The sequence below is a fragment of the Chondrus crispus genome, genomic scaffold (genome assembly GCF_000350225.1).
Source record: "Chondrus crispus Stackhouse genomic scaffold, scaffold_121, whole genome shotgun sequence".
NCBI classification, from domain to species: Eukaryota; Rhodophyta; class Florideophyceae; order Gigartinales; family Gigartinaceae; genus Chondrus; species Chondrus crispus.
The window spans coordinates 136,646-159,736 of NW_005178985.1; the positions used below are offsets into that span (position 1 = coordinate 136,646).

Here is a 23,091-nt window from a genome sequence, read left to right on the forward strand (position 1 = left end):
TCCCCCCCTTTACCAGACTTCCTTTTGTTGCGGGCAGGTACCTTGCTGGAGGTCCGGCCCTGAGGGCCGTTCCTAACGAAGAGTTCGGTGTGCTAGCACGCGAGCACCCTGATATTTGGCATGAATGGATTGGTTGAACGGGAGTAAAAGCATTTCCAATAATTTTTTCAACTAATACATTCATGCCAAGTTTCAGGGTGCTTGCGTGTTAGCACACCGAACTCTTCGTTAGGAACGGCCCTCAGTCCGAAAAACTCGTGGGATTTTTCAAACTCGGGTTTACTTCACGTCCAGCGAGTTTGTGGGCAAATGGAAAAAAATAACGGCAGATTGTGAACAATCTGCCTAAACACTGCAGCCAATCCCTATCACCCAGCAACGCATCGCGATTTCCCCTCTCTAATTTATGTCAGTAGAAGTATGAGTACCTTCAGATAATACGTGTGCCGATGGTGGGAGCCTGACCAACCACATCGTTCGTTGTGTGAAGCATCTCATTCAAACTGCTCGTTTTCTCAGTTGTGACCCCTGTCGTCTTTAAACTGTCTGGCTCTATGCAGTGCTGCGTTTCCCTCACAACATGCTGCCATCATGTTTCTTTTCAAGTATAAACGAACATATTTCCTCACCAGTGGGCGACTCCGAAAAATATAAATTGTGTACACACAAATTTCCTTGTGTATGTTCGTCGTATTTTGTGCCTTGGCACGGAAATGCATGTGAACAAAAATTTGTGTAAGACACATTTAATGCCAATTCACCCTCAGTGAGGTGTCAGCACGCCGGCGGACGGATTGCGGTACCCCCTTCACGCCCTATCCTATGATACTGACGAAGGAGCCGCCGGCTTGGGGACAAATATCGGGTGCCGGCTCCTCGTCAGAGTCGGCAACATGAGCCATGTAGACGTTGGGCTGCGGGGTTGGACAGCGGCTGATACGACGGAGGGAAAGTGTGGAGGGAGGCCAGATCGAAATAGGAATGAGGTTGCCGAGGGGTGGGATGGGTTGATCGGACAGATCGCAGAGAAATATTTGAGCACATGGTATGATATAGGGTGGTATAGGTGGGTGCGGATGTGCGTTTGTGTCTGTGCACAAACAATTACATCGGGAGGGGAACGAAGAGCAAATCGGCGGTTTGTGTATGCACAAACACCTCCGACTCAATCAAAATCGGCGGATTTGCGCATACACAAAATGTGTTTTTATGTTTTTCGGAGTCGCCCAGTTATTGTAGGAGATCTAAGAGCAAGTGCAACAAGCGCTACCGCAGCGACGGCAGCGATGGCCGGTGTTCTCGGAGCCATCTCTATCAAGGATGGACCCTTCCCTACTACCGACTACCGAGCTAAGATGGACATGATTCATACACCACTGCACTGATCCCCCACGCATTCATCTCTACTAACAACTACATTCGCGGCAGTAGAGCCGCTCATGCTACCGTGCTTATCCAGTATAAATACCAAGCTCTGTCCCCACACATCTTCTTGAAGTTCCCACCATCCAACCACCCACCATTCAACCACTTACCATCAAACTATATTTCAGCGAATCTATCCACTGAGCCAAACTCTCAACATGGCCTTTCTCGACCACATCACCATAGAAGACACGCCCGCTGGGACTGCTGTACGCAACTATCTCGAAGGACAAAATGCTCGCAATAAGGAAATGCTCGTCTCTTCCATGTCAGAAGACGTCATCCTCTATGGGAAGATATTCAAGGTGTCCGGTCGCGACGCCGTTGTCGCCACATTTTTGGATTTCCTCACTAACATGGTCGTCTCCATGCGCATCGAGGCTGTTACACGGGTCGAAGGTTCCGACCAGTTCATCGTTTTGTTCAATGCTTTGATCAAGGGGAACGAAAAGGAAATGCCAATCGTTGATCTGCTCCGTACCAAGGATGGTAAGATTAATCGTGTAGATGATTGCTTCGATGTGAACAAGGTGCCCAAGTAGATCCCAGCAGGGGCTGAATAGGCTTCTAGTATGTGACAACGCAGATCTCTTTCTTTGCTCAGTAAAATTCGTTGTCTCGTTCTTTGAATCACTCGCATGTTCATTTCGACGTTTAGTTCGCAAAGTATGTGTGAAGTATCGATCAGTCCCTTACAGCGACTGTGCGTTAATTTTGGTGTCTATGTACAGCTGAATTGTTTTAGGCTTCACTGATTCTTGTCTGAGAATTCTCTTTGCTCAGGACTTGCTTGTAAAAGGAAAATTGTAGAAAGGTGATCTTGTAAACTTCACACGCTGAGTTTCCCAAGCCTTGCACGGCCTGTTCGTTATGCGAATTGTTTTGGAATCCAAACGATTCAATCCGCGCATAAGTCGGTGATTGGCACATTGTGATGCTGTCATGCTTGGTTTGTTTTCCATATTTCTGTCGTTGAATCTTTTTGAAGGCTCACATGACCACGGCAATTGACCGAGATAACGGACGCATCAGCGAGCTCAAGCGGGTTTAACAAGCTCACTATGCGATGTCAGTTCAAAAAAGGCTAGTAGTCTTAAGCTAGCATATGAGGACAGAAGTTTTTTATTTTTTTTAGACAACGCAACTCGTAACTTTACATCGGTTTTTTGCAACCAGAAGGCCATCACTACAAGTAAAGAACCTGCTCGTCACTTCTAGAGAAAACTAACTCATTGGTGGACATGAAGGTGTTCAAAAGAAAAGGTCGGCTTACAGTATTCGCATTTTTCTTTAAGCTAATTTTATATCAGTAGCATAGAAAATAGCCTTGAGTGCTTCCTATTTGGCTTCATCTTCAGAGAAAATTTAAAACGAGGCAACCTACGAAAGAAAAATAGACTCCGTGGGCATCAAAAGTTGAAAAGAAATACAATTCGCACATTTTATGTTATGATAACGCTTGGGATAGAGACTAGTGTCTAGACGACAAGTGACTTCATAAGGCCATTTGACCTCATGTGAGGTCGCTTATTTTTTCTCGACATGTGCTTGCTCAGCATGAAAGAAAAAGATACTTTCGTCACCGCACTTGACTTCTGCGTTGCGGAAGGGTGGAGCTTGGTGAGATTTGCACGACTTTTCCAGCCATTTTTAGAATGCCGTGGCCGTGAGATACATCGCTGAAGGCTTTTTTATCAGGAGGTTTTCTGAGGGTGCAAATTAAGGGGATGCCCAAGTTTAGCACCAAGTAAGCTGCGGTAGATTACTGAGTTCGTACCTACTGTACAAGGTGCTACTTAGTTTTGTAGTTGATATTGTGTGCAAAATATGGCCAGCAAGTAGGTGACACAAAATGGAGCTCTTCCGGCCGCAAGCACCTAGGATCACATGCATCTGGCTAGCAGTGCAGCGAAATACTTGAGGTGTTACGAGACGGCTATAAGTACTCTGACGATCGAAACAGTAAAGAAGCACCAGTGCCTACACAGATGTTGTTTATATTTGGTATTGGTCCCTTTTCAACTTTTTGGGGTGTGTCAGTGGTCACAGCTTAAACTATTCCGCAGAACCGCTCTTGCACTTCTGTCACTATCATTTGGTGTGTAGGCCTAGGCTGCTAAGGGAGCTTACTGACCAAATATAAACAACATCTGTGTAGGCACTGGTGCTTCTTTACTGTTTCGATCGTCAGAGTACTTATAGCCGTCTCGTAACACCTCAAGTATTTCGCTGCACTGCTAGCCAGATGCATGTGATCCTAGGTGCTTGCGGCCGGAAGAGCTCCATTTTGTGTCACCTACTTGCTGGCCATATTTTGCACACAATATCAACTACAAAACTAAGTAGCACCTTGTACAGTAGGTACGAACTCAGTAATCTACCGCAGCTTACTTGGTGCTAAACTTGGGCATCCCCTTAATTTGCACCCTCAGAAAACCTCCTGATAAAAAAGCCTTCAGCGATGTATCTCACGGCCACGGCATTCTAAAAATGGCTGGAAAAGTCGTGCAAATCTCACCAAGCTCCACCCTTCCGCAACGCAGAAGTCAAGTGCGGTGACGAAAGTATCTTTTTCTTTCATGCTGAGCAAGCACATGTCGAGAAAAAATAAGCGACCTCACATGAGGTCAAATGGCCTTATGAAGTCACTTGTCGTCTAGACACTAGTCTCTATCCCAAGCGTTATCATAACATAAAATGTGCGAATTGTATTTCTTTTCAACTTTTGATGCCCACGGAGTCTATTTTTCTTTCGTAGGTTGCCTCGTTTTAAATTTTCTCTGAAGATGAAGCCAAATAGGAAGCACTCAAGGCTATTTTCTATGCTACTGATATAAAATTAGCTTAAAGAAAAATGCGAATACTGTAAGCCGACCTTTTCTTTTGAACACCTTCATGTCCACCAATGAGTTAGTTTTCTCTAGAAGTGACGAGCAGGTTCTTTACTTGTAGTGATGGCCTTCTGGTTGCAAAAAACCGATGTAAAGTTACGAGTTGCGTTGTCTAAAAAAAATAAAAAACTTCTGTCCTCATATGCTAGCTTAAGACTACTAGCCTTTTTTGAACTGACATCGCATAGTGAGCTTGTTAAACCCGCTTGAGCTCGCTGATGCGTCCGTTATCTCGGTCAATTGCCGTGGTCATGTGAGCCTTCAAAAAGATTCAACGACAGAAATATGGAAAACAAACCAAGCATGACAGCATCACAATGTGCCAATCACCGACTTATGCGCGGATTGAATCGTTTGGATTCCAAAACAATTCGCATAACGAACAGGCCGTGCAAGGCTTGGGAAACTCAGCGTGTGAAGTTTACAAGATCACCTTTCTACAATTTTCCTTTTACAAGCAAGTCCTGAGCAAAGAGAATTCTCAGACAAGAATCAGTGAAGCCTAAAACAATTCAGCTGTACATAGACACCAAAATTAACGCACAGTCGCTGTAAGGGACTGATCGATACTTCACACATACTTTGCGAACTAAACGTCGAAATGAACATGCGAGTGATTCAAAGAACGAGACAACGAATTTTACTGAGCAAAGAAAGAGATCTGCGTTGTCACATACTAGAAGCCTATTCAGCCCCTGCTGGGATCTACTTGGGCACCTTGTTCACATCGAAGCAATCATCTACACGATTAATCTTACCATCCTTGGTACGGAGCAGATCAACGATTGGCATTTCCTTTTCGTTCCCCTTGATCAAAGCATTGAACAAAACGATGAACTGGTCGGAACCTTCGACCCGTGTAATAGCCTCGATGCGCATGGAGACGACCATGTTAGTGAGGAAATCCAAAAATGTGGCGACAACGGCGTCGCGACCGGACACCTTGAATATCTTCCCATAGAGGATGACGTCTTCTGACATGGAAGAGACGAGCATTTCCTTATTGCGAGCATTTTGTCCTTCGAGATAGTTGCGTACAGCAGTCCCAGCGGGCGTGTCTTCTATGGTGATGTGGTCGAGAAAGGCCATGTTGAGAGTTTGGCTCAGTGGATAGATTCGCTGAAATATAGTTTGATGGTAAGTGGTTGAATGGTGGGTGGTTGGATGGTGGGAACTTCAAGAAGATGTGTGGGGACAGAGCTTGGTATTTATACTGGATAAGCACGGTAGCATGAGCGGCTCTACTGCCGCGAATGTAGTTGTTAGTAGAGATGAATGCGTGGGGGATCAGTGCAGTGGTGTATGAATCATGTCCATCTTAGCTCGGTAGTCGGTAGTAGGGAAGGGTCCATCCTTGATAGAGATGGCTCCGAGAACACCGGCCATCGCTGCCGTCGCTGCGGTAGCGCTTGTTGCACTTGCTCTTAGATCTCCTACAATAACTGGTGAGGAAATATGTTCGTTTATACTTGAAAAGAAACATGATGGCAGCATGTTGTGAGGGAAACGCAGCACTGCATAGAGCCAGACAGTTTAAAGACGACAGGGGTCACAACTGAGAAAACGAGCAGTTTGAATGAGATGCTTCACACAACGAACGATGTGGTTGGTCAGGCTCCCACCATCGGCACACGTATTATCTGAAGGTACTCTGCTGACATAAATTAGAGAGGGTAAATCGCGATGCGTTGTTGTGTGGTGGGGATTGGCTGCAGTGTTTTAGGCAGATTGAGAGTGAAAATAGAATTGAGATTTGAAAAGAACCTAAATTCTAGAAAATATTGGGCAAGAGCCGGTCAAGAGAGATTCACAACTCAGAACTCTCTCAAACGCTACACCGGCCATGTCATCACAACTCGCTCGAGGCCCGGGTCATTTGGGTCCCGCACATCGCACCACCTCACGTCCCCTTCACGCCTCATCCATCCACCAGAACATGAATACTACTTACACACCGCTTGCCACCACCTAGCCGTTCCCTCCATGAAATCGCCGCCCCTCTGCTTCCACAATGCCATCCGACCCCAACTGCGATCTTCCGCCGGTCGTGCGCAAGTTTCTCCGCACTGCCCACACGCGGACGCAAGCCACGGTCCGGCAGTCGCAGCGCTCGCTCCTACGCTTCAGCAAACAAGCGCGACGCGCCGTCTCGCAGTTCGCCCGCCCGCTCCCCCCTCCCCGCCAGCAGCGCTCCGCCGTGTCACGCCGCTCCAACGACTACGTCCGCGGCGGCGTGGAGATGCTGGCCACCGCCGCCGCCATCTCCGTTGTCGTCTACGCGTCGTATAAGGGGCTCGCCCGGTTCAACACGGCTGACGATATCCCGGGTAGCCTCATACGGCAGGGTCGTGTATTGCATGGATACGTCGTCTCCGTGCGCGATGGCGACGGCATTCGAATGAGGCATACCCCGTTTTTGAGGCGCTTGATGCAAGACGTAGCTGTTCCGAAGGGGAAGAAGCTTTCTGAGTCGACTATCGCCGTTAGGCTTTCGGCCGTGGACGCGCCGGAGTCTTCGCAAAAGTACGGGAAAGTCGCCAAGGAGTGGCTCCGCGAATATGCTGTTGGACGCCAAGTGCGCGTGCAGTTGCATTCGACCGATAGATATAGGCGCGTCGTGGCAACGGTGTACCGCAAGCATAACAATCCGCTGTTGAGAACTCTGGGTTTGGGGCAGAAGAATCTTTCGATGGAACTCACGCGGGCGGGGTACGCCACATTGTATGATCGCGGCGGGGCGCAATACGGAAGTGAGAAAATGAAGAAGCTTTACATGGCTGTCGAAGCTTCGGCCAGAAAGAAGAAGGTTGGTATGTGGGCGGATCCAAAGGGCTATGTTTCTCCCATGGACTACAAGGACGCTTTGAGGTCGGGCGTCATGAGAAAGCTGAATGGACCTAGGATTGTGAAGAAAACGACAGGGACGGCTGAGAAGAATGCAATGTCGAAACCGAATTCGCCGGTTGAAGGCCAGGGGCAGGAGCATGACTCCTTATTAGGATCGCTGTATAGATTTGCGGCCATGTCATACCATTTTCTCAAGCGCTACCGGTAACTGATAACTGCTGTCTTCATGCTCTTTTCGGCGCTTGAGCGCTCCGCTCAATTTATAAATGTCCGAGTCTCTACTGGGCAAGCTGGCACCGCATTACGTGTGGCACCAGTGCAGGGAGATGTCATAAGATACGTATCGTTGTGGGCACCGGTGACATACTGAGAAAAGGTTTTTTCTCTTTTCCTCGTGAGCACCATGCACAATAACGAAGGCGTTGCTGCGGCAGAAGCACAAGCGTATTCTAAACCTATTATGCAAGCACAGCAAAGCTTGATAGAGTAGCATTAGACCAATATCAACGGCAGCTGTTCTCTCCAGGCTCCACTGCCGTGAAGTCGGTGTGGAGATTGCTGTGCCTCGAAGGCCATGCCGTAAATTATTTTGGAAATATTTGATTTGCTTATTCCGAACGAGTCCGTCCTTCAGCCCATTCTGAATCACCAGTGTGCGCTCCGCAGGTAAAAAACCGAAGGCTGCTCTGTCCGTCTCTGTCAAGAGAAAGACAAAGCGACCTGTGCATGCACAGACTCACTGAGCTGCCCAAACCGCCGTGGCCAGACGGCGCTTAACGCCACCATCTCCATCGTGAATGTGGCGCCACGTCCTACCACGCTCGTGGTCCGCTGTGCCCATCGCCCGACACCTTCATAGAGTCCCGCGGCATCATGGCCTCATCCAACAGCGACAGGCCCTTCATGCGTTTTCTTCATGGCAGCCCCTCGCTCAGCACATGAGCCCTAACCGGATCCTCCGGAGCACCGCTTGGCGTGCGAACCATCTTTCCACCGACACCAGCCGCGGGGAGAAGCTTCACCCGGACCGGAAGCAATCTTCGCAAGCCCAGGCCTCGAAGAGCCGCCTCACTGAAGATATTAAGGAATACAAGGCACGCGTCGCGTCGGGAAAGACAGCCAGTTTTGATCCTGTTCCAATCCCCGTTGAGTCTGCCAGCGTCTTTCCGAGAATCAAAACCACGAGTCTTTCGACCAAGAGAATCGTCATCCACGATAAGGCCATGAAGAATTCTGTCACCTTGGTGCTGGTCGCCTTCCGAAGCTTTGCCGATGATCAATTGCAGAGCTGGAAGAACACTTTTGTCAAGGACCTTCCTCAAGACTCAGTGCAATGGTACGACGTCACCATTAACGAATCCTTTGGCGCGCAGGCCCTGAGCGGTTTCATTCAACGCCTTCAGCGTGGGAGAACTGATCCCGCTCTGCACGACTTTTACGTCGCGTTCAACAGCAAAGCGAGAGAGCCGCTGGAAGCGCTACTTCCTTCGAGAAACAGAATGTTTGGATATGTTTTATTGCTTGATCCACAGGCGCGTGTGCGCTTTAGAGCTTCAGGCATGGCCACCGAGCCAGGGCTTCAGGCCATGATCTCTTGTGCGAAGGAGATCCTCTCGGAGGATGGGCGATGAGCTATGAATCAACAAGATTCGTTTGAGATAAGAAATTGCTCCACATGTAAAGTAATATCTACTTCGACCCGCGCTTGTAAGTTTCAGATATGCTTGTGCAACTGCGAGAACGAAACGAAATATTTACGGACCTGCACGAACACCCAGACACGCTATGCAGTGGACGTCTGCAACTGCGAAAACTGTCTAGCTTTCAGACCGATATACAACCGAAGCATTCGGCTGCAGACCTCCGCGGCCACTATCTGATTATACTGTTTGACGTAATATTATACTAACATGCCCATATATGGCCCCCATCAATGGTGTGCATTACTAACGGTTATCATTCTACACCTCTTCGCCCATGATGCCATCCTTGTATCTCTGCACTTTTCGCTTTGTCGGAGCTTTCTGTTTGCTTGGTTGCCCTGACGCATTGTCGTCTTCATCACTAGGCTGCGGCGGCAACGGACTGCCCGTAAGCAGGGCGTCCAAAATGACCTTTCCCTCATTGTTCATCTTTTCCAGCGTTTCCATATCATCCATATCCGTACCGTACACCTCATGCACAAGACCACTAATTCTATCGCGGCTCTCCAAGTATTCACAAAATTTTTTGTACAGCATCGGCTTGCCGTCCACTTTTGTATCACTCAACGCTGGAGTCCGCCCATGGCGCTTCTTGAAATCCTCTGACCAGCTTTGGAGCTCCTTCCTCAGACCGACATATCGATTAATATCAACAGATTCCATGAGACGATACTTTCCAATCATCCTATAATCATTTGCACTGAGATGATCCTTCCCCTTCCTCGACAACTCATCGGCGCCAATCAAACTTGGGTACAAACTGGCATCCGGTGCAAGCTTCATGGAAATTGGCCTATCATACATATCAAACATATCATCCGAAGAACCCTCCAGCGACCCCTCGACCACATACTTGGTTCCCCCCAACTCGTTCGCCATGGTCTCCTCCACGAGCCTCTTATTGCCATGCTTCGTAACCATAATAACCCTTTTAGAATTATTCATCGGTTCATCCGCAACCTCTCCTGCCTTCACAACAGGAACATCCGTCGGATTGACAGCGCCATAAACATCAGACGCCAAGCCGCGAATCTTATCCCTCATCCTGACATATTTTTCAAACTTTCTGACAATCGAGGGTGGAGCAATGCGCCGCACATCCGCCAAGCCAGGCCTACGATCGTTGGTTCGCTTAAATGTGTCCGACCAAATCCTAAGCTCTCTTCTCAACGTAACGTACTCATTAATATCCTCACTCTTGACCAAAGGATACGAGCCAACCTTGGCTCTCCCAATGCCCACACCACCGACAACTCCGTCGCCCGGGCGGCGTCTTGCCATCCTCAGCCTCCTCCTACTCTCCTCGGAAAACTGCCTATTCGAGGAGAGCGAGGCCCTCGAAATGGCGTTCTTATGCTTCGCGGAGAGCCTAGCACCCTTATTCCACGCCGTGCGGCCAAAACGCGCCTCGGACATACGTGCGCGGGTTTCGGGGCTGAGCTTCTTGCCCTTGTTCCAGGGGACGCGGCCTTTTAGCTTCTGCGAGACCTTTGCACGCATGTCGGCGCTCTTCGGGCGGCCCAGCAGCGTGAAGGCGATCTTCCGGCGGGTCTCCTCCGTGACGATACGCTTTCGCGTCCGCCGCGGCGTGGGGGGCGGCGGTGGCGGGTCGGTGGCGGGCGGCGCGGGAAGCGACATGGTGGCGGGCTTGGCGGGGCGCACGACGAACTGCGGGCGCAGCGGCGTGAGCACCGGGAGCGATGGCCCCAGACATAGCGGGAAGGGAGAGAGGAAGGCGGCCGGGATGCGCGGGCGTTTGGGGCGCGGCACTGCGGCGGGCATGGTTGTCGCGGAAGAGGGGACGGTGAGGTGGAGTTGACGCAGGGAGGGGGCAAGAATAAGGGTTTTTACGAGCGGAATCGAAGAGAAAAATCTAGGAAGAGGCTGGGCCTGGGAGGCGACAAGTGGGGTGCACCGGTTGGGCCGCGGAGATCTCGCGGGTGGTGAGGTTGGGTGTTTCTGCCGGGCCCTGTTTTTTTTTACTTTTTTGGGGAAGGCGTATGATGAAGACATTGGTCGAGATATTCTCCCCGTTCTATGCGGACATGCTCGCACACGTGCCATTGCACGTGCCATTGCACGCTGACCAGCACTTGCAAATGTGCGACTCGGAAAGACCGACCGAGATAGAAGCCACTCCATACTATACGCCTACTACTAGAACACACTTTCGACGTTGTTGTGCAGTTGTAAGAATCCCACATCGTCAGCGTGTACGCAAGAATACTACATTGGTATAAATAAATACATGCTTGAAGAATGAGGTTATGTAAGCATGGGACAGAGTGCATGTCACAATGATGGAATAGTGTCGGTAGCAAAAAGAAACGCATACTGCTGGTTGCTGGTGGCAAAAATCAGTAGAGACAGAGCAATTGTCTGTTTTGTTGCAAAGGATAGGACCAGAGGTAACTGCACGAAAGACAAGGGCTGCAAAGAATATAAGTGGGCTATTGTGGCTGTCGATGTCGCTCAATTCCGCAATAAATACCTTCGTTCGTAACAGCAGGAGATCAACTCTCGCGAGGGATCGACGGCAAAGATTAATGAGCAATAAAAGAACTGTGCGAAGAGCGGAAAGACGGACCACAACAATATACTGTAGTCGTGCTGTTATCTCTACTAAAAAGAACCCTCTGCCACGAAACTCTCTAAGGGTCGGAGCCACCAGCTCCAGTGCAGAACCCTTCTGGGCGGCTCAATTCTGACAAGGGATCAATTATGAAAAATCACTCCAGTGTCCTCCCGCTCTCAAAACTCAACATCTTCCTGAAATACCGCCCCCTGCCCATCTCATACCTTTCTCCATTCTCTTAACCATCTAATGCTATCGTAGGCTGTGGCTCTTGCAGCCTGAGCGGACATGCCCCGCTCAATGCGCGCTCAAACGATTGCGCATAGAAAGAGGTTAGCAAAACAAAAAGCCAAACGTGGCAAGCGAGAAAAGGCTCACGAACTGCTGTTACGCAGCATTTACGCAGGAGCGGTATCATCTGAAACCGACGTTTCCCTTTCTGTTGTGTACTGTGTAAGGCGAGCCTTGATACAGAGAGACGCAAAAGGGCTTGAAAAGGTCTAACTTCGCCGGGCGCCGCACAATTCTATCGAAAGCTGAGGAAAGCCTCGTCATGGAAAAGACATTAAAAGCAGCTGAGAAGTGGTTTGCAGTAAACTGCGCAATCATGAAGAGTGTGCAGGGGAAATTTGTGGAGGACGTCCGTAAATCTATTTCCCATGGCGTTCCCCCTTCCGAGGCGATACGGTCGTTTGGAGCCCGTCATTTCGTACGGCGGAGCAGGTCTCGAGCGCAAGGCTTACCGCCGTGGTTATGCAACAAGAACTGATTCCATACCGACGCTGAGCTCCTCGTCACCAATCATGGCTCCATTGACAAAAACGTAATTGTGAAGGTTGCAGAACGTACCAACCGGCGAGAAAGACAAGCGCCAATTCCGCGCAGGAGGTGTGAGAGACTTTTTCCGACGCCAGTAAAGCGATAGCGCGTTGTGAGTCACAACTTGTGACAGCAAAATGATACTGTTACAGTGTAAAATTATACGTTTGCACTGCACTGTGATGCATTGCTGTAGAGGCCATTCAGGTGGCTGTTGTTATACAATTACAGAATATCTCGGATCACCCGGAAAACGACCGAGTCGTTTGGCAATTGTTCCTTGTCTGTGGAAACCCTCTGCATTTGCGTTAGAGACCTATTCGTCGATTCAATACTTGTGCCTGATATCTTCTGAAGTTCTCCACCCCCCATATCACACTGGGTGTAGATCTTGTGGCGACTTTAGCATGTACTGCGGATAAAAGCAAAACATACTGCACCTTTCTTTTGCCTGATAAAAGCAGTGCCAACCCACCCAGCTCATATGCTGATATCGCTCTGTTATCACCTTTGCCGCAATGATTTGAGGATGAAGTTGAGGGTTGGGTATGTGCTTACTGTGCGAACTGCGCTTGGGTTTGCTCGCCAATTACTTTTCCAAAGAGATTAGGTGTCCGTGTCAGATAAAATATGGGTTTTCTATGCCGCAATACTATTGATATAAAGATCCAGGATTCATTGAATATTCCTCATTCTCTGGGTTATCAGACTAACTCAGAATTTGCAACATGCCGGGCTCGGCTGTGTCCAAAAAGCATATTAAACAACCATGAAGCCCCGACGTTATCCAGCCCATTACAAAACCTTCTTTTGTTGCTTGTTTCAAGTAATTATGTATGAGCATAGGCTATCAGTGCTCGGAAAACATTCTCGAACTGTGTTCAATCCATTCTGGAAAAGGATAGAAAACCTCCATTGATACATCAACGTCTATAGAAAAACAACTATAGTATTACCTCAGCGGTCCATCGTCGATACAGGTATACTCCTCTAAATGATGCCACTCTCTCTTCACAATTTAAAAAGAAATGACTGTACCGCATGCACATCTCCGTTACGCTTCAACTCTGAGCTTTTCAATGGTTCCCTTGTTCGCAATGGCGAACAATCGCAATACGATAGCGTATTGAACGGCGCTCAATAGAGGAAACACAAAAAATCAGTTTGCAGAACCACTTCATTATTGCATACAACTCGTCGGTATCAAGAATGTAGAGATTCCTAACATCTCATCAACATCATTTCAACCATTCTATACACACCATACTGTACGTAATATTCAAAAAAGGCAAACTACAGAAAAATAGAAAAAGCTTCAACAAAAAAGTATGTTGGGCATCCCTGAGTCTGTTCCGACCCCTATCGTGCAGTTGCGACCTCCACCTGGTTTCGAACCCACTGACCCAGGGTCAGCGGTTTATATGACCCAGCACGTCATAACCACTGAGCTGAGATGCCTCTACGCTGTGGACAAAGTCTGATTCCGAATGATATTTAAAGTCGTACCATCACTTTCAGATTGGAAGGAATAAAGAGAGATTACTTGTGCGAGATACTTTTTTGAAATGCATTTGAGAGAAAAGTGATATTAGCACTGTTTGCAATTTAATCATGGGGTTGAAAAATCAGAGTAGATGTAGATTACTGACAAAATGGCGATCTTTGGCTGATGTCGTAGTGATCAATGAGCTCAGCCGAGATCTCGTTTTCAACTTCTTTTTACTCTAAATGACTTTAATCAATAATGGAAAGATTTCTTCTCCACTTGAAAAGAGGATTTGGTTGCGTTATCCATGAAACCCTGTTTCTTCGATATGTTCCAAAGCAAAGCGAAAAATGTACAAAAAAGCTCAAACCTTGAAGTTTAAGGGATTCTTCGTCTTTGCACATGTTTATAAACTTCTTTCTCATTGCTAGTCAATGTGAAAATTATCGAATTCCATTTGTTAACAGTGGACGCCAAAAGACAATCTTAAATAACGAATTCATATATGTAGCTTTTCCAAAAAGAATCGGGCTCCAAGAAGAAACACTATTGTCCTCCAGACCCTAGCTGGTCCGCAGCCATCTCTTTCTTACTGCATTTTAAGGAACAATCAGACCCAGAAACAAATAGGAAAAGCCATTCCGGGAGTTTTTTCTCTAGGTGGTGATCAAAAGTACCGCTGTTTTGAGGGTCGAGAATCCTGTTCAAGTGCCTTTAGCATACCGAGTGCCTCACGATTTCAGGCTGAGCAAAATTGTTCATACATGTGGTAGCGAATTTAAAGTTTGCAAAAAAGCTAGAAACAGAGGATGGGAAGCTTTCTCGGTTTGATGGTTGCGTTAGGCAACTCAAAAACTGAACCAACAATTCGCTCAATGGGAGGACAAATGTGTGATGTGAGAAACGTCAACGATATGTAGCTTTGACGCAGGTTTATGGTACTGAGTTACTCTCGTGATGCGCAGGAACTCCAAACTAGGCACTGGGGGAGCTACTGTATAGCATCAACTACTCGCGTCCATAAGGGATGCCAAGAATGTATAGTATTGTACATGAGTGTGAAAACATACACATCGGGGCCTTGCCAGAATTCCTTTTGTGTTGCATCCTACATGACCTTGACATTCGGGAAGCATGTCCAGGAAACGTGTATCGTATTGGTTGAGTAAGCAACAGTTTCCAAGACATCTGACACGAGTGCTTTGGGATGACAGTTTTGCATCACTATGTTTTGGTAGAACCATTCCGTAGAGAGACAAGAGTCTATCTCTGGATGCCACAAACGACATGTGTGATACGGTAGACGCGGACTGCTGCCGGGCTTCATACAGAAAACTACGCAACAGCTTACGTAGCACAGTATATATGTTCTGTACAGATGGAGGCGCGTCATGGGAGTGACGTTTCGCAGTACTGTGATTTGATTCGTCGGCCATTTGCAATCTGGGCTCATCTCAGACCACCTATTGGACATGTCCCTACGCCGTAAAAAGCTTCCCGCAAGAATCTATGATTCAATCCGGACGAAGAAACGTCTTGTGGCCATCCCTCTTGTGTCGCGTGATAGCACGCAGAAGCATGTTATGTGTGTGTTATACCGTATGGTCAAGCCTATTGACCTGTGTCGCTGTGCTCTCGAGTGACATCGCATGTTATGTGTGTGTTATACGGTATGGCCAAGCCTACTGACCTGTGTCGCTGTGCTCTCGAGTGACCGTCGTTAGTCCTTCTGCACTTGACCCACGGGGCATCCACTTGTGCTGCATGGGGGCTCTATCGCGGTACTACTGGACTACAAAACTTCTTGCTATATATTAGGTAACACAGCTTTCTACACACTGCAGGCACACCCATGTCTCATTTCCTGGACAAATTCAAAGGCGAAGTACGCGAGAATTCTGCACCACTACCGCAGAAATCGAGTACCGCAAAAGTTGTTCGGGACGGCCCAGGCCTGCTTATGCAGCGAGTCATTCTCATCGAAGCATTACTAAAAAGCAATTATAGCTCCTCAGTGAAAACCATGGTCCAAGGAGGTCCCAAGTCTGTCCAAGTAGTATAAACGTAGTCCCTGCGCAGCGTCAGACATCCCCTTCGAGTCATCAAGGCAACAAAACAACTCAACATGATTCCATATTCACATCACAACCTTCTTTCTACACCTCCCCTGCCGCCATTCCCAAGTGTCGCGTGACGCCAAGTTTCACTTAAACTTCAATTCTGCTGACAAGCGCTCCGGCGCCTCTCGCGTCGCTCTCCAGCGGACGCGTCAGCGTGTCCCCGGGAACGCTGGGCGGACACACTTGGGGCTGCGGATTGTAAAGTTGATCCATCACACGCTCAGCGACTTGCAGCGGCGCGGCGACACGGGGATAGACGACGTGCTCAGGCTTTGTGAAGCGCTCCACACGGCGAGAACTGTGGATGAGCAGGCCGTGTTCCTGAGGTGCGGGGCCTTGTCCGTCGGTGAGGCACCGATGAGGCACGCGAATGTGGGGCGGTTTTGCGAGACGCTGAGACCGCACGTATTCGCGTTGTTAGAGTCGTCTGGATACCCACCGCACCTGCTGGCGCCGATCCCTTTCGATTATGTGGCGCATAACAACAAGCCGAAGCTGTAGGAGAAAGGGGTCAGCGAGAAGCGTGCACCGTACCGTCGCGTTAGTAGGATTGTCAAGCGCCTCTCTCAGGCACACAGAATGAGCCCTACCTTGATCCGGGCGTCACCTGGAACGCCGGGTAAGATGAAAAAGGAAAAACCAAGCGCGGGAAGCACAATGGGCTCGGTGATCACTTCAAAAAAATGCGCTGCCCGAAGAGGGTGACATCAAGCATAGCGCCGACGTTGGCGAACATGCTGACGCACTGCTCGACATCATCCCTCTGAGCGACGAAGCGAACAATCGGAATGCGTCCATGCCCCCCGCCCGCGACCTCCGCGGCGAGGCGGTCGATGACGTCGTCCGGCAAGAGCGACGTGACTTGCGGGCTGACGGCATGCTGCCTCATCTCGAGTTCACGCAAATCGTGGATGTCCGTTGCAGCACAGCCTTTAAAAAATGCGGCGACGGCGGCGTAGTTTCTCCATCGCGGGTTGGATGTAGATTTAAAGATGAGATGCAAGGAGCGGAGGTGCGAGACGACGGAAGGGAGGGCCTTTGCGGCCTGCTTCCAGGCGCGGGCGTCGAGGCATCCGAGGCGGAGCTCCTGGAGACGGGCGGCGGTGTGCAGATGTGCGAAGACGGGGCCAGGTTTGCCGACGCGCAGGAAGTCCAGAGAGGCGAGGGGGTATTGCTTGGGAATGGGCCCGATTTCCTCGAAGGTGAGGGCGCGCAGGTGCGGGCTGTGCAGGGTAAGGGCGTGCAGTATGGGGGCCGGCGAGACTGGGCCGAATAAGCCGAACTCCTTGAGGTGTGGACCGGCCAAACGGACGATAGCAATGAGGTGCGATGCCAAGGTTGTGATGATGAAGACATCGGTTTCGTCACGGGGGAAGTAGCACTCGAGGGTTCGGAGGGTGCGGCGATAGACGGCGAGGAGACGGGTGCAGGTGAGAGCGGCGGGGAAGGCAAGTGGGGCCTGGGGTGAGACGAAATCGGGCTGGGGGAAGTGGCACAGGATGCGGAAGAGAAGTTCGTCGGGGAGGTCAAGCAGCTTGGTGGGCCTCATGGTGCGTGAGTGAGCGAGATGGTGGGAGCGGAAAGGAAGAGGGGTCGGGCATTTGTGACATGTCAAGCCTTCGGACTGGGATTCGAGTATTACACGTGGTCGCATATATCCTTGTGGTCGACGTGAGTGAAATGCACTTGTGGTACACGTACTGCAACATACCCAGGTGTAATGAAAAGTGTAAGCGAGGGTAGGATCCCGCTTTCGATTGTGACGTCACGCGTAGCAATGTCCAGCATTTCATCTTGCCCCTCACATCGGTCATATCGGTCATCGCCCCCGTTTCTCCGACGAGCTCCTGGGAGCTCGTCAGTTGGGACCAACTCACGAGCGGCAACCGGCTCTATCGCGCTGGGACGACTCCAATAAGCAGGCCTTTCCATGGCTTAGCATGGTCATCACGACCAATGTGAATGGAGGCGAAGGGGGGAGATGAGTGTGAGGTCCTTATGGAAATTAGGCTGCCACTCGCTTGCCATGTGGTACTCCGAAGTGAACCGAGACCAGTGTCAGATAATACACGGGGGCTCTACATTGCGTGGAATTCTATACTGCTGAAGTTCATCAAGATCAAATATTTCTCATTCTCTGTTATACCAGATCGATTCAAGACTCGTCTTGTGTCGATGGCCCTGCTGTGTTTGCATGTGCAGCACAGCACAGCTCTTTGGGACTCGGGTTTATCTCATGTGTTAGCCAAGTGCCTTGTTGATTGTTTGAAGAATTCCTGTTTAAACTGCTGCATCTCCTTTCGAAAATGTTGTGGGATTGTGATAATCCATAAAAACAGAAATACTACACAGAACCCTCTTGATACATCCAAAGCCACCGTTAGAAAATGTATATGGTATCATCACAGCAGTCGATCTTCACAACTCATACGCCACTCCCAAGACTTTCATAATCTTTGATTACATAAAAGAAATGAATGTACCGCATGCGTTTCTCTTTTATGTTTAATGCATGATGTGATCATTTCAACGGGCATATATGAACAGTTGTAATAAAAGACCAAATTCAACGGTACTCAATGGAAGAACAAACCAATACATCAGTCTATGTATATTTCTATCTTTCCTTACAGGCAAAAAGTTTGTATGAAGATTCCTTACATCTCATCGACGTAATTTGAACCGTTCTATGCACACAATACTGCACCAACTCTGAGAAGAGAGCTTGCAAAAAATAATAAAAAGTGTTTGAAACAAAAAATATGGTGGGCATCCCTGAATCGCCCGATTCTAACCTGCGGTTGCGACCCGCCACCTAGAATCGAACCCACTGACTCAGGGTCAGTGGTTTATATGACCCAGCACGCCATAACCACTGAGCTGAGATGCCTCTACGCTGTGGACAATGTCTGATTGCGAATGATATTTAAAGTGGCACCATCACTTCCAAATGGGAGAGAATAAAAAGAGAGATTACTTGTGCGAGATACTTTTTTGAAATGCATTTGAGAGAAAAGTGATATTGGCACTGGTTGCAATTTAATCATGAAGTTAAAACATCAAAGTTGATAAATATTACTGACAAAACGGCGATCTAATGTCTTGGTGATCAATGAGCTCAGCTGGGATCACTTTTCCGACTTCCTTTTTCTCCAATAGAATTTTTCTCAACAATAGAAAGAGAACATCTCAACTGAAAATCGAGTTTCGCTGCGTTATCCAGGGCAAGTGTGTTTCTTTGATATATTCGAAAGCAAACGCAAAGTTTAGAAACAAAGCTCGAAATTTGAAGTTTATTGAGTTCTTTGTCTTTGAAGACGTTCAGAGCTTCTCTCCCGCTGCTCTCCAAGATTTTTGTTGTCAAAGGAAATAGTTTCAAAGTCGACCTCAAATCGATAATCTATAATAAGAAATTAGGTTGCGTGCTTTTCCCCCAACATGCCGGCCTCAAGGAGGAAGAAGGAATGTCCTCTAGACATTTCTTGGTCCGGCATCTCTCCCTTGACGCATTTCAAAGTAGCAATCAGTCCGGGAAATATATAGGAAAATTCATGTCGATGCCGCCGATGTTTTACTCAGGGGTGAGCAACAGTACTGCTCTTCTCAGAGTCGAGATTCGTGTTCTACCTGTAACATGTAGAAAGCTCGCGTGATCTCAGGCACTCTCATCGCAACATAGCCGTGTACCTCATTCTTCTTGGACACAGAAACCTGTCCTAGATCTGTGGGTGAAAACGTGTAACACAGTGGCTCAAAACTGAAACATTCCTCGGTCGTTCGAAATGACAGCATCTCGTTGGTAGACATTCATCACAGTTTAGAAAATCATTTCATCGCTGACTACAGAAACACCATTTTTGAGTCTCCATATGCCACGAGCATGGCAACAGCGTGATGTATGGCGTGCAGGGACTGTTGCTCTTTCATTAAAAAAACAGCACGGCAGGGAAAAATGGTTTGAGAACAGTTACCGTTATGACATGCATGAGTCGTGAGGAGCGGGAATGACGTTTCGCAGTAGTGCAAATTCATTCGTCGACAAAGGACACATCTGGGCTCATCTCACGACTTCCATTGGATGTGCCCCGCACCGTGAAAAGCATCCAAAACATAACTTCGATTCAACACAAACGAAGAAAAATCTGTCCGAAATTTCAGGTGAGGCTACCTCTTGCTGGCCGTATCAGTTGATTGCACATAGCCAAGCCCTTTGGCATGAATGGCCATGCTATTTGGTTCACCCCCCTTTTGCACATTTGTTTCGTTCTGCACCTCGTCTACAGCGACATCCAACTTCTGCCCTTTCATTGGCGTCTTGTCAAGACGCTAGTAGCACCTTCATGCCGCTTGTTCCCAAGTAGCTAACGGTATTTGCACATTACAAACACATCTAATTCCCCTGTCCCGAACAGGTTCACGAGCAACCATTCTTTTCGACCACTGGGGAAATGGTGTACGCTGGCCTTGTTCGGGATGGGACAAGTGTACTCATGCTGCGAGCCATTCTCTTCGAAACGATCCCAAGATGCAAGAACAGCTCCTCCATAACACGTTTGGTCAAAAGAGGTCCCGAGGCGGTCCAAATAGTATAAATGTAGTCCCTACCGATCCTCAGACTCAGACTCAGACATTACCCTTTAGGCATCAAGACAAGAAGAGATCGCAACTTGACTTCATATTTACATCACCATTTCTCTACTCAAAATGAACATTTCCGATGCCACTTTCCAACGTCTTGAGGCCGAGTTCAACGCCCCTTCCGTCCGCAGTTCAACTTCCCCCCTTCTCAATCGTCAGTGGATCTCCGATGCCGAGGCTCAACAGCGGGCCGGAGTCAATCCTTTCCCCCCAGGAGTAGTTGCCCCTCGCCCCGTCTTTGACATCAAAAAAATGCGCGAGTTGCTGGACATGAACAACTTTGCCCTCCGCGACAGCTTCTATGAGCTCTTCAAGAACCCCGTCTTCTTCCCGCGCTATAACGAATCCCTCGCCGAACAGAGGGCACGCACCATACAGAGGTGGCGCCTCATCGCAAAGACCGGCGTTTTTCACAACACCTTGCAGACTTTTACGGCAGAGGGACGCCAGCGGTATGAAGCCACCCTTGAATCTGTTGGTGCCATGGAGCACAGCATGGAGATTAAAATGGGGGTTCACTACGGACTTTTCGGCGGGACCGTGAGCTTAATGGGCGACGACGAGCAGTGCGCAAAGTGGACGCCCAAGATCGAGAACTGCCAGATGCTCGGTTGCTTTGCCATGACGGAACTGGGGCATGGATCCAACGTCAAGGGCATCCAAACGAAGGCCGTCTACGATATCCCCTCCCAAACATTCATCGTGAACACCCCCTGCGAAGAAGCTCAAAAGTACTGGATAGGTGGCGCCTTCCAATCTGCACGCTGGACCGCCTTATTCGCACAGCTCTACGTCAAAGGCGTCTGCCATGGCGTGCACCCCTTCCTAGTCCGCATTCGCAACGAAGATGGCACTACCGTCCCGGGTGTAACCATTGGCGACTGCGGCGCCAAGAACGGTCTCAACGGCGTGGACAACGGTCGAATGTGGTTTTCCAACGTGCGCGTTCCCCATGACCACCTCCTCCGCCGCCATTCGCAGGTGTCCCGTGACGGCACGTTCACCTCAAACTTCAAGTCTGCTGACGAGCGCTTCGGTGCCTCTCTCGCGTCGCTCTCCGGTGGACGCGTCAGCGTGTCTGCGGGGTCCCTCGTCCAAGCCAAGCTGGCGCTGTCCATCGCCATCCGGTATGGCCTCTCGCGCAAAGCGTTCGGGCCACCGGGGCAGGAAGAGACGCGGCTCATGGACTACCCCGCGTACCAGGCGAGGCTCATCCCCCCGCTAGCAACCACATTCGTCATGCAGCTAGTGCTCAACCATCTCAAAGCCAAATGGCAGCGAGGGGAGCTCGGGCGCGAACTCCACGTGTGGAGCTCCGGATTCAAGGCTCTCATCTCGTGGCACTCCCTACAAACGCTGCAGGAGACACGCGAAGCGTGCGGCGGGCAGGGGTACAAATCGGAAAACCGCATCGGCCCGATGAAGACCTCGCACGACGTGGCCCTGACGTACGAGGGCGATAACCACGTCCTGCTGCAAGCGGTGACCAAGACGGTGTTTAGTGAGTTCATGAAGGGCGTCCGCAGCGGTGGCAACTTCAAGGGTCACTTTGCATACCTCAAGGACGCAGAGGGCCTGAGACAGGCCGACCTGTCCGGCATGGACGCGCGGTCCGCGGCGTTCGCGCTGACAGTAATGCGGCGGCGCGAGGCGGCGCTGTTCGCAAGGCTGGCAGCCGATCTACAAAAGCGAACAGCGACGGGAGTGTCGTCGCTCCAGGCATTTAATGACTGTGCCGTGCTTGTGGAGGACGCTGGGCGGGCACACGTGGAGCTACTGATGGTAGAACTGTTCCATCATACGCTGGGTGACTTGCAGCGGGGCGGCGAGACGGAGGTGGCCGACATGCTCAGGCTTTGTGGAGCACTCCACACGGCGAGAACAGTGGATGAGCAGGTCGTGTTCTTGAGGTGCGGGGCCGTGTCCGTCGGCGAGGCACAGATGATGCATGCTAATGTGGGGCGGTTTTGCGAGACGCTGAGACCTCACGTATTATCGTTGGTGGAGTCGTTTGGTTACCCGCCGCATCTGCTGGCGCCGATCGCTTTCGATTACGTAGCGCATAACAGCAAGTCGAGGTTGTAGGAGAAGGGGGTTAGGGAGGATGCGTGTAAATTACTGTACCGTAGCTAGAGTAGGATTGTAAAGCGCCTCTCACAGGCACACAGATTGAGCCCTATCTTGGTCCCGCATTACCTGGAACAGCGCGCGCCTTCGTGGCGCGCTTCCATTCAAGGCGTTGAGTGAGCTGAGGCGGAGTTAGAGGGGAAGCTTGCTGGTGTGGAGGTGCGCGAAGACGGCGGCAAAAAGCAGAGACTCGACGAGGTGGTTCGCAGAGGGGTGGCGCGAGGGTTCTTGGAAGGTGAGCCTACGTAGTTTCGGGCCGTGAAGGGTGAAGTTTTAGAGAAAAGGGTGACGGGACGTAAGGGGTGCGGGCGCGCACGGCGGGTGAGGGGGAAGAAAAGGCAGACGATGTGGTCTCTGTTGCGAATATCGGGCGGGACCAGCAGTAGGATGAGAGGGAGGGTGTAGAGGGTGCGGCGGTAGAGGTGGTGGAGATGGGTGCAGGTGAGGGCCGCAAGGAAGG

General features: G+C 49.7%; 7 protein-coding genes; 5 read left to right on the top strand and 2 right to left on the bottom strand.

Annotated features, from left to right (window-relative positions):
* Positions 1-2,063: 2,063 nt before the first annotated feature.
* CHC_T00002008001 (hypothetical protein) lies at positions 2,064-2,238 on the top strand. XM_005712905.1 is given in 2 exon segments: positions 2,064-2,180; positions 2,181-2,238. 1 exon segment carries the CDS (start codon positions 2,064-2,066, stop codon positions 2,178-2,180), a length of 117 nt encoding a protein of 38 aa, XP_005712962.1. The 3' UTR covers positions 2,181-2,238.
* A 2,512-nt stretch (positions 2,239-4,750) lies between these two features.
* Positions 4,751-4,925, bottom strand: CHC_T00002009001 (hypothetical protein). XM_005712906.1 is given in 2 exon segments: positions 4,751-4,808; positions 4,809-4,925. 1 exon segment carries the CDS (start codon positions 4,923-4,925, stop codon positions 4,809-4,811), a length of 117 nt encoding a protein of 38 aa, XP_005712963.1. The 3' UTR covers positions 4,751-4,808.
* A 1,402-nt stretch (positions 4,926-6,327) lies between these two features.
* CHC_T00002010001 (hypothetical protein) lies at positions 6,328-7,498 on the top strand. XM_005712907.1 is given in 2 exon segments: positions 6,328-7,371; positions 7,372-7,498. 1 exon segment carries the CDS (start codon positions 6,328-6,330, stop codon positions 7,369-7,371), a length of 1,044 nt encoding a protein of 347 aa, XP_005712964.1. The 3' UTR covers positions 7,372-7,498.
* Positions 7,499-7,960: 462 nt separating this feature from the next.
* Positions 7,961-8,858, top strand: CHC_T00002011001 (hypothetical protein). XM_005712908.1 is given in 2 exon segments: positions 7,961-8,794; positions 8,795-8,858. The coding sequence occupies 1 exon segment, from the start codon at positions 7,961-7,963 to the stop codon at positions 8,792-8,794; it is 834 nt and encodes a 277-aa protein (XP_005712965.1). The 3' UTR covers positions 8,795-8,858.
* Positions 8,859-8,886: 28 nt separating this feature from the next.
* Positions 8,887-10,366, bottom strand: CHC_T00002012001 (hypothetical protein). XM_005712909.1 is given in 2 exon segments: positions 8,887-9,124; positions 9,125-10,366. 1 exon segment carries the CDS (start codon positions 10,364-10,366, stop codon positions 9,125-9,127), a length of 1,242 nt encoding a protein of 413 aa, XP_005712966.1. The 3' UTR covers positions 8,887-9,124.
* Positions 10,367-14,681: 4,315 nt separating this feature from the next.
* CHC_T00002013001 (hypothetical protein) lies at positions 14,682-14,915 on the top strand. Its single transcript, XM_005712910.1, has one exon. The coding sequence runs from the start codon at positions 14,682-14,684 to the stop codon at positions 14,913-14,915; it is 234 nt and encodes a 77-aa protein (XP_005712967.1).
* Positions 14,916-20,570: 5,655 nt separating this feature from the next.
* CHC_T00008400001 (acyl-CoA oxidase) lies at positions 20,571-22,683 on the top strand. XM_005712911.1 is given in 2 exon segments: positions 20,571-22,589; positions 22,590-22,683. The coding sequence occupies 1 exon segment, from the start codon at positions 20,571-20,573 to the stop codon at positions 22,587-22,589; it is 2,019 nt and encodes a 672-aa protein (XP_005712968.1). The 3' UTR covers positions 22,590-22,683.
* The last annotated feature ends 408 nt before the right edge of the window (positions 22,684-23,091 follow it).

Coding starts and splice junctions, on each gene's coding strand:
- CHC_T00002010001 (XM_005712907.1), top strand. CDS start 6,328: ATGCCATCCGACCCCAACTGCGATCTTCCGCCGGTCGTGCGCAAGTTT.
- CHC_T00002012001 (XM_005712909.1), bottom strand. CDS start 10,366: ATGCGTGCAAAGGTCTCGCAGAAGCTAAAAGGCCGCGTCCCCTGGAAC.
- CHC_T00002008001 (XM_005712905.1), top strand. CDS start 2,064: ATGTTCATTTCGACGTTTAGTTCGCAAAGTATGTGTGAAGTATCGATC.
- CHC_T00008400001 (XM_005712911.1), top strand. CDS start 20,571: ATGAACATTTCCGATGCCACTTTCCAACGTCTTGAGGCCGAGTTCAAC.
- CHC_T00002009001 (XM_005712906.1), bottom strand. CDS start 4,925: ATGTTCATTTCGACGTTTAGTTCGCAAAGTATGTGTGAAGTATCGATC.
- CHC_T00002011001 (XM_005712908.1), top strand. CDS start 7,961: ATGTGGCGCCACGTCCTACCACGCTCGTGGTCCGCTGTGCCCATCGCC.
- CHC_T00002013001 (XM_005712910.1), top strand. CDS start 14,682: ATGGTACTGAGTTACTCTCGTGATGCGCAGGAACTCCAAACTAGGCAC.